Here is a 9,771-nt window from a genome sequence, read left to right as displayed (position 1 = left end):
GTGTTTAACTCGCCCTCTGCATTGTCGCGGTTCTCCGAGCCTGTGGTTTGATCCCCATGCGGGCGTTTATCACACGTCCGTCCGTCAGATCTGTCTGTAATTTTATAAAATCAAATAGCAGCACATGATGTTGGGTTCAGACTCTTATAGGAAGTGACAGGACATCGGGTGGAACAATTGGTTCTGACTTCCTCTGAGCAGGAAATGCTGCCAGACTAACCAGCTAATGCAGGCCGCAGTAAACCACATCAGCAGATTTGTCAAACTGTTGATAAATATTAACCGAGGACGTTTTTGTTCTCAAACTTAACTCTGTTTGTTGTTTTCTAGTCATTAATATTTCATGTTGGAAAGAAAGACAATATTTCAGATCTCATTTTAAGATCTGTCAGAGGCAGTTTGTTTTGCCGGCGATATCTTTCAGCTTCCATTTACCTTTTTTTTTTCCTAGCTCATAACTTCCTGGACTGATGGATTCAAATACAAGCGTTCAGCTTTTTGTGTCTCGGCCTTGACTCTGAACCACACAAGCATCATAAACTGCTGATAAAAAAAGGTTACATAAGACTTTGCCCTGCGCGTGTCTTTGTCCTCAACATGTCAACACGCTGAGGAAACCAGAGGAAATAGGTTACAAAGGTCAGTCCAGGTGAGCCGCTCACATGTCACCGTCAATGTTTTACTTTCCAGCCCTCAGCTGTCTTTAAATTCTGCCTCCTCTGCCTTTCTTCTGCTAACACGCTCTCTGTTGTTTTTTTTTGACCTCTCGGTGCCTCATAACCTGAAACCGCTGAGAGCTGCCTGCCAGACATGTTACATCTTTTGCTGAGTTGGAGTGACAGCGGCACTATCACCAGCGCGGCACGTGGCGAGCCGCTGGAGGCTTATGAAACCTCACCGAAAACCTGGAGACGGGCCTGCAGGACGGGCATGATGGCTTCCACTTGATCTCAGCAGGTGAAGTAGACGCATGATTATACGTCCTGTGTAGCGTCTGTGGGTCTTATTGTGAACTTCTGCTGTTATTCCACGTTGAGCTTTTGGAGTCATGACCCTCATCTGGGTTCAGTCAGATCATACAGAAGGTGGGTAATCTGCATAATGAAAATGCCGGACAGGCCTTTGTAAACCGGTCTGCATGCTCTCCATGAAGTTTCATTATTATGATGATAATATTTTCCATCAGCTAAATCCTGTCATGCATGATAAATCTGATCTGCTTGCACTGACTGTGGTCCGAAGAGATGACAAATATCTCACAGTGGAACATTTTAAATGTGTATTAGCTCAACCCTCCTGTTGTCTTTGGGTTCATTCAGTATTTAACATCTCTAAATAAGTCATTGATATCATTTTTAGTTTTATTTAAAGGGCTATTTACACATAAACTTGGGTAACGATTTTAATTGTGATATTTTCTGGAGGTTTAAATCGCTGCAGTCAAACTGAACCCAAGGATGAAAGATGTCAGTAAATCTGACGGTAACAGGAGGGCTAAATAAACGAGTGTTAAAACGCTAACAGCCAGTTTCCCAGACGTGCATTAAACATAGACCGAGAACAACAGAAAAAATAATTTAGATCACCACTGTGAAAAAATGCGTTTGCGTACGCGGTGTCCCAGAAGGACCTTTGGTCAGCAGTGAATGATTTACTCTGCTTAAATAACGACGGCCTCAACTTGGAAACTTCAAAGCCATTCATTGAGATTTATAAGAAAATGTACCTGAAATACCTGGAAACTGAAACAAGCTTAGAGGCAGAATGATTAATATTGTTTGCTGATCACTGTTTGATGTTTGGGTCGTGGCATTAGAGAGAGAGTCAGTTATGGTTCTCAGAAAAAGACCCTGCAACAGATAAAGAATAATCCAACCCTCCCTCTAGATTCTAGTTCTCTGGACACACAGACGTTCCCCAAAGAACAAGTTATGCATGATGGTCAATAGATTGTTAAAAGCACTGCTTTATAATGTGTGTACCTCTTATGAATGAAGTTGCACCATCAGCATTATGCAGAAGAAGTGCAGCGTAAGGATTAGCCAATATGGTTTGGTACACTGATTAGATAACTACCAGTTTTAGCTGAACCATGAACCTGGGAACACAAGTTAATGGAGCAAAAAGCAGCTGCTAATTCTTGTACTACTCTGACAAAAGTATGTGGACGTTAAACTTCCTGGTTGAGTTTCACGTGAGCGTCGACGTGCTGCTGTACTGACCACGACCTGGAGATGCTTCCCACAAGATTACAGAAACTGTCCGTCATATTGGAACCCCCCCAAAGGGCTGAAATCAGGGTGACGTCACTCACATTCTCCCAAAACAGTCTGGAAAACCATTCTGTGTTTCAGCACGGGGATCACTGGTACGTTGAAACAGAAAGGAGCCGTCCTGAAGCTGCTACAAGAACATTGTTGTCTAAATTATCATTAAGATTGATCTGATTCCAAAGAACCTTATTTTAAAACACGCTAAATGACTCAACCTCAACTATTATGAACGGGGAGTCACTGACAAACCTCCAACTTAAATGAACCTTTCTTTTCACATCACATTTGTAAATGTCAGACCCTCAAGGTCAGAAGAAATTAACTTCTTGGTTACCAGATTTGCTAATTGCTGAGATAACAAACAGCAACATCCTTTTGATTCTGTGCAGATATCTGAGTGTTGCAGAACCCAGTGCGCCTCAGCATGGACTCTCCGGTGAAGGCTCGGAGCAGAAGGCCGGTCGCGGCGCCGCCTGCAGCCCCCGACGGCGGCTACGCCTGGTTCATCCTGCTCTCCTGCTTCCTCGTCTTCGGTCTGACCTTTGGGGTCGTTAAGGCCTTCGGTGTGTTCTATGTTGAGATACAGCGGTACTTTGAAACCACGGCGACAGGAACATCGTGGATCACGTCTATCGCTGTGGCCACTATCCACATTGTGGGTAACTATCACCACTTTCTGTTTCACTTCAGGTCTTTCTAATGCCAGTGTAGGACTTCAGAATATGTTTCATAGCTTCAATTATTTAAAAAAGTCCTCCACACTTTTTAAATGTCAAATCCTTCACGACTCAGTACAAACACACACCTCTTGACCACCAGGGGGCGCTCTCTAACATCTTAAACCCCCACTTGAGGTGCTTTCTCGTGCTGAGTGAACTGAACCACCTTGTTCATAAAATCCAAGTATCCTGAAGGTCAAATATCTAGACTGAGATAACAAGTGGCACTAGGATAATGTTGGAAACCTCTCAGAGTTTAGTATCTATATTTAACTGAGACATCTTTATTTATGCATCAAATCCAAATCAAGTGCGTCAATATACATTATACAGCATTTCTCTTTCCCTAAATCCATTTATTTGATTGTATACATGCTGATCAGATCATGTGTCCATGTCGTCTGCAGCACCGTTAGCATCCGCGCTCAGCGCTCGCTACAGCCATCGCACCGTCGTGATGATGGGTGGACTGATATGCAGTCTGGGAGTTGCGTTGGGGGCTTTTGCTCGTAACATCACTGAGCTCTACCTAACAGTCGGCTTCCTAAATGGTAAGTGGTTTGATGCAAACAGGCACACACACGAAGCAAACCCAAAAAGAAAAGATGGTTTTACTGTTGTCTTTGCTGCAGGTTTCGGTTACGCATTAACCTGGACCCCCACAGTGACCATGTTGGGCCTTTACTTTGAGAAAAGGCGCCCGATGGCAAACGCCTTATCCAGCTCTGGAGAGTGCATTCTCACCTTTGTCCTCACACCCCTGTTCCAGCTGCTGATCGACAGCTTCTCCTGGAGGGGAGCTTTGCTGATTCTCGCGGGTCTGCAGCTCAACCTGTGTGTGTGCGGGATGCTGCTGAGGCCCCTAAAAGCCGCCGGAGATGTTCGCCGTGTCAGCGAGGTCAAAGCCGAGGAGGAAGGCTTGTCCCTGGAACTGCTCCCACAGGAGGATGAGCTCAAGCCAGGCCGCGAAGGAGAGAAAGACGTGAAATCACACGAGGGGGATGATCAACAGACAGTTGAAGAGACTGAGGAGAAACCTAAGTCCACCAAAGACTCAGCAGCTAAGAGGGCAGAGCTAAAGGCCAAAATCCTCCGCTACGTAGATTACACCCTCATCACAAATGCTCGGTTCATGGTCTACTCTATGTTTGGGGTGTTTGCCGCTCTGGGTTTCTTCGCTCCGGCTCTGTTCCTGGTTCCGTACGCTCGCAGTAAGGGCATCGAGGAGTACCAGGCTGCTGCTCTGATGTCCATCTCGGCTGTGTTGGACCTGTTTGGAAGAGTGTTCTTTGGATGGGTGGCCAACCTGAGACTGGTGGAGACGGTACGTTAAGAGCAGGAATAATTAATGAAAATGATTTGATGGAAAAGGAAGTGACACATTTCTGAGAGCGACATAGCACTACTGCATGTTGTGTGACAGATACTTTAATATTGGTGGCAGAGGAAGCTTTAATCATTGTAGCATTTACCTTTAATTTTTGGATGGAAAATGTGAAAGACTTTGGCACATTTTTAACTTTTAGCTGTCCTTTTTTTGTAGAAATAGTTTTGTCATGGTTTTCATATTATGAATTTAATGCTGGTGTGATGACGGTTGCATGATGTTGCGTACTGGACGACTTTTAGCGGGTAGCAGCAAGTTCCTGAAGATTGGTTGTCTGGTAATGACAAGATTCCCAAAAATAATCCACAGCACAAGCGGCTGTTGTTGTCTACTGTCTGCTTAGAAAAGTGACTGAGTTGATTGCAGGTTATTTGTCCCCAGGTCTAGTCTTTGGTCTATGCCAGGGGTGCCCAATCCTGGTCCTCGAGAGCCCCTATCACACCTGATTCAAATGATCAGCTCATCATCAAGCTCTGCAGAAGCCAGATAACAATCCTGATCATTTGAATCAGGTGTGTTGGAAGAGGGAAACATCTAAAACATGCTGGATAGGGGCTCTCGAGGACCAGGATTGGACACCCCTGGTCTATGCTAAGCTAAGCTAACCAGCAGGTGGCTCTATTCTAATATTTATCAGTATCAGTCTTCTCAAAGAATGCACAAGACCAGTGTGTGAAGGTATGGAACCATCATCTGATGCACCATCTGATTCCTTTCTCTGCTCCAACCAGGTGCAGCAGCTGACGGCGACGGTGATCCTGCTCGGTACGGTGATCCTCCTGTGCCCGCTGGCCTCCTCCTTCACAGAGCTGGCTGTCTTCAGCGCCGCTTACGGTCTGGTGTACGGCGCAACGGTGTCCATCCACATCACCGTGCTGGCCGAGGTCGTGAGCATCCAGAGGCTCGGGAGCGCGCTGGGGTTTTTCATGCTGATACGCAGCAGCGGAGGCCTGCTCGGGCCGCCCATCGCTGGTGAGCTTTGATAGTCCACACATCAAAACAAAGTGCATATCAAAAAGGATTTAACTTCAGCTACTTTCTGCTGCACGTTTCCCGATGATTCATTCCACCGTGGTGACTGCAAGGTAGAATTAAACAAGATGTTGCAGAGGAGTGAAAAGAATTCATTAGAATTGAGTGTAATTATGCTATTTATTGTATGTTAATACGTCGCTTTGAAAAGCTTTAGAAAAATCGCAAGGTTACAGTGTCGTTTGCGGTTTTCCTCGTCCTGTTCTTCCAGCACATTAGACATCACACAATGGATGTGCTTATACATCATTCTGCAGCAGCCCAGCGAGCCTCATTCACACAAAATGAGATTTTTATACCTTCCTGATATGCAGCGCCAACCTTAAATTAATAATGGATTTTTGTCAATCCTCCTAAAGTTTGATATTCAGAGAGCATCCGGGCAAAAATTAGAATATCATGATGCTTTATGGTTGTGTTAATTTCACGGCTCACCACTTTCCAAATAACCTTTTTTTTCTCCCCCCTGTTAAATGGAATTTCTTCTTCACCGACTTCTCATTATGTGACATTTTCATACACCGTGTCCTACAGAATGTCGGCTGTGGCGACATAACGGCGAAGGCGTTTAGGCGAGAGAGCCAAAAGGTTTTAGAACCGGCAAACCTTTGTAAACATGCAATAACTGGTTTTCTCACTTGGAATAAACAGATTGAGTTACAGCGCAGATATTTCACATGCAGCTGCTCTAAAGTGATGTTAGCATTCATTTGGATTTGGGTTTGTATCCTCATAAAGACTTCTTTTAGCTCTGTTTTGGTCTCCACCTCTTTAGCCGCTAAGTGCTCCACTGTGCCGGTCTGTATTTGCAGTTTGGTGTTATACTGTTTTTAGAGCTTTTTTGCTAAAACAGTCAACTGATGGGTCCAAAAACTAAATATTAAAGACAGAAAACCAGACGCAAAAGAAGCTGAAATACTGCAGAGTCAAGCTCTTTGTGCATTCATCGCTATAAGGGACCACTTTCACTTCCTCGTGTGGTTTCTGTTTAGCATAAAGCTTTAGGTTATGGAGAGATATATAAGAGATCAGGAAAATATATGAAATATTATGAATATATTCCTGATGTGGGGTATGGCATAAATATTCATATCTCGCTTCTCATGAAGTTTAAAATCCATCTTGTCTGCTTTTCATAATTTATATTTCGTCTTTTATAGCATAAAAAGGAAATTAAAGGCAGTAAATCATTCCCTTATCTATGCACTTAATTAGAAATGTAGGTGTCCTTAATGTATTGTGTCTCTCCAATACATTTCAGAGGAACCGGATGCGTTTTTGTGGCCTGAAAGCATCCCAGATATGTCAGCTACACTGGCAATCTGTTTGAATTATCTTCTTTATTCTATTGTGGAAAAAATGAAAAACCTACTTAGGCAGCTGTTAAACTAAAATTGCAGTAAACTGCCCCCGGCACCCACAGCCAGCACAATCAAATCTTATTTTCTTCTCTTTCTCTCCGTGCAGTCCAACACTTACAGCCCTATCTTTTGAACCAGCGAGCATTTGAACCCGATTACTGAGGTTGTGACCCACATTCAAACACGACTCTAAACAATAGCAGTAAATAGAGCCAGAAAAACACCCAGGCTGACTTGGCACCCAGGCAGAGGCAGCCCTGCCAGGAAGTGTCCCGCACATCCAGCATTAAATCAGCTGGGGGCAGCCTCTCCACCAGAGTGGAAAACTAAACATATTCGCATAATTGTAGTTTGGATGGTTCGTGTAATGGTATTTATGGATTTTTAAGAGGACAGTAGGAAAAAAAAAAAAACAGGGAATGAGAACATTTGGAGCTACTGAGGCATGACAGGCTGGCAGTCTTATATTTCCCACAGTGTAAGTCCTACAGAAGTCAGACTCCCCTTTGGCAGATAGTCTTTTTTCTTCCCCCAACTTTAACTTGAGAGTTCGATCTTATCTTATTCTAAATGTCTTATTTTAAACCATCCATCTATACATTTTCTATCTATCTATCTATCTATCTATCTATCTATCTATCTATCTATCTATCTATCTATCTATCTATCTATCTATTCCGGTGTTCTCTGTTTAACAACCTCCTTAAAAAGCTGTTAAATTAAAGTAAACTGAAACTGACCCTCAATGAAATTAATGGTAATTGATGTGAAGTAGCTATAAATACAGCCGCTGGTGTCCTATTTTTAGCGTAACATGGTTCCTCTGACACCGAGGCTATTTCCAACTTATTTACTCGACTGTTCTTAGAGCACTTCGACTCCTTTGAAGACCAGAGAGTTGTTGGATGTTGAGCAAAGTATTCTAATTATGTTTCCTTCCCTGACATTATTACCTCGGGATGAACTCGATCTTCACGCGGTCCAATCTTAGAGTTCTGATGCTGACTGTCAAGAATCTGCAGATCGCTGACACTTACCGTCCTTTCCAGGATTCTTCATTGACAAGATGAGCGACTACGGGACGGGCTTCCTCATGGCTGGCGTGGCTCTCATCGTCTCTGCTTTGTTCCTGCTCCTCCTCCACCAGATGAACCGAAGGGGCCGGAGCACAGACGCCAAGAACCACGACGTGAGCATGGATAAAGAGCTGGAGCAGGACATGACATGAACATTAGTGTGTGTTCTTCTGTTGTTGATGAATCTGGATCTAAAGGTTACTGTAGAAAAAAATGGAGAAAGGCAAGGACAGTTGAGTTTTCAGTCCAAATAAGTCATCTGCGGCATCGAGAGGGGGCTGTTTGTAGCTATAGGTGGGTGACAAATGAAAATAAAAACCAAAATAAAATGTCTTAGTTACGTGTTGGCCAACGACGTACCACCGGAACAGCTTCAACGCGCCTCGGCTTCAATCTCCAAGTCTTAAGAACTCTGTTGGACCAAAATGTATTCTCATAAAGAGCAACTTCTAACATATCGATAGATGTTCCACTGGAATGAGATCTGATGACTGCGAAGGCCAAAACACATTATTCACATCTTCTTCATCAAACGGTTCAGTGAATCCTGTGGATGGGGGAACTGTCAGTGTGAAAGAAACCTCCCCCGTAAGGATAGAAATCTTTCATCCTGTCACTCAAAACAGTTTGGTATTGATTTGCAACTTAGGGGACAACTGGACCCAAACCGTGTCAGCAGAACAGTTCCCGTCACTGTAGAGGTCGAGGGTTTCCTTTAATTTGTCACCCGTCTTCATATCTATGGCATCTTTAGGAAAGTAATTACGTGATTGGTATGAAGTCTTTGAAGCAGCTCTTTCATTCAGATGCACCTCAGAGTGAAATCCAGGCACATTTTCAGTCAAGGGGGGGATTTGAAAATGCTTTATTGTTGGACAAATTGGTAATCAGCCACAGCACAAAAACCACTGGCAGGTGAACTGTATGACATTATAAACCTTATTATGGTCCAGTGTTCTGCTGGGGAATCTTGGGTCCTGGTATCGTGTGCATGTGAAGCACTCCCTGATGGCGGCAGCTTCCCCCAGCACGACATCTAACGCACCCCGAGAGGTTAAACTGTTCTGGTGGCACAAGGGGGACCTACACAATAACACACAAATGGTTTTTAATGTTGTGGCTGATTTGTTCATCCCTCCTCCTTACTATCAGTAATTTTGGTCCAGTCCCTCAAGCTGACTGGAGAAAGAGCTCACTTTCTGTAATGCATTAAACTACAGTAACGTTCGGCCACTTTCCTGCAGATACGTCACTTTATGTCACTACGCTGCAGTTATAGAGCCTTAAAGTTCAGCCTTCAGGTTTATAAGTTGATTTTTTTTAAAAAGCAAAAGCATCTGTTTTCTATCTGTTGTCATAAAGAAACTCTTTTGTTGTTGAATGATTTCCTCCTGTGCTGTGTCTGCGTCATGCGTGGATGGATGTTGGGTTGCAAAGTTAAAATGTGACTCTGGCTCCCTCCAGTGAGAAGCTACAGGTATTGCACTTCAAGCTGAAAGACTGAGCTGAAAAATGCAGATATATGAGGATATTTGACTTCAGAGAGAAATTACAGATTGTAAAAATGGACAGATATCAGCCAGACAACGACATCACAGTAAGTTTTTTTCTGGTTCAGTGTTTGGAAACTAAACAAACTGCATCTCTTTTACGTGCAAACAAGTTTTAACCAGCCTGAAAGCAATCTTAAAAGCAACAAAACAAGTTGTAAACAATTTAAAGAATGAGTGCAGCCTGAGATCCAGTGAGAAAAGCTTTTTTTTTTCTTTTCCTTTTCCTCCTCTGCTGCAGAATATTTGCAACCATCATGAAAACCAGCTTCCATAACCCCAAACCAACAAGAGGCACCAGATAAACATCTCGAACCTAGAATAATGCAAATATACAGTAACCGGCATAAATAAACATATCACTCTCCATAAA

At 43.4% G+C, this 9,771-nt stretch overlaps 1 protein-coding gene across 1 annotated transcript; it reads left to right on the top strand.

Moving 5' to 3' along the window:
• The first annotated feature begins 920 nt into the window (after window positions 1–920).
• On the top strand, window positions 921–9,229 carry LOC103353458 (monocarboxylate transporter 2). The gene is made up of 7 exons (XM_008276449.1): window positions 921–957; window positions 2,663–2,932; window positions 3,400–3,543; window positions 3,625–3,881; window positions 4,005–4,226; window positions 5,117–5,351; window positions 7,822–9,229. The coding sequence occupies exons 2-7, from the start codon at window positions 2,698–2,700 to the stop codon at window positions 7,998–8,000; spliced, it is 1,272 nt and encodes a 423-aa protein (XP_008274671.1). The 5' UTR covers window positions 921–957; window positions 2,663–2,697; the 3' UTR covers window positions 8,001–9,229.
• The last annotated feature ends 542 nt before the right edge of the window (window positions 9,230–9,771 follow it).

The sequence above is a fragment of the Stegastes partitus genome, unplaced genomic scaffold (assembly GCF_000690725.1).
Source record: "Stegastes partitus isolate 25-593 unplaced genomic scaffold, Stegastes_partitus-1.0.2 Scaffold72, whole genome shotgun sequence".
NCBI classification, from domain to species: domain Eukaryota; kingdom Metazoa; phylum Chordata; class Actinopteri; family Pomacentridae; genus Stegastes; species Stegastes partitus.
The sequence above is the reverse complement of the archived record's forward strand: the minus strand, read 5'-3'. Positions and strand labels throughout refer to the sequence as shown.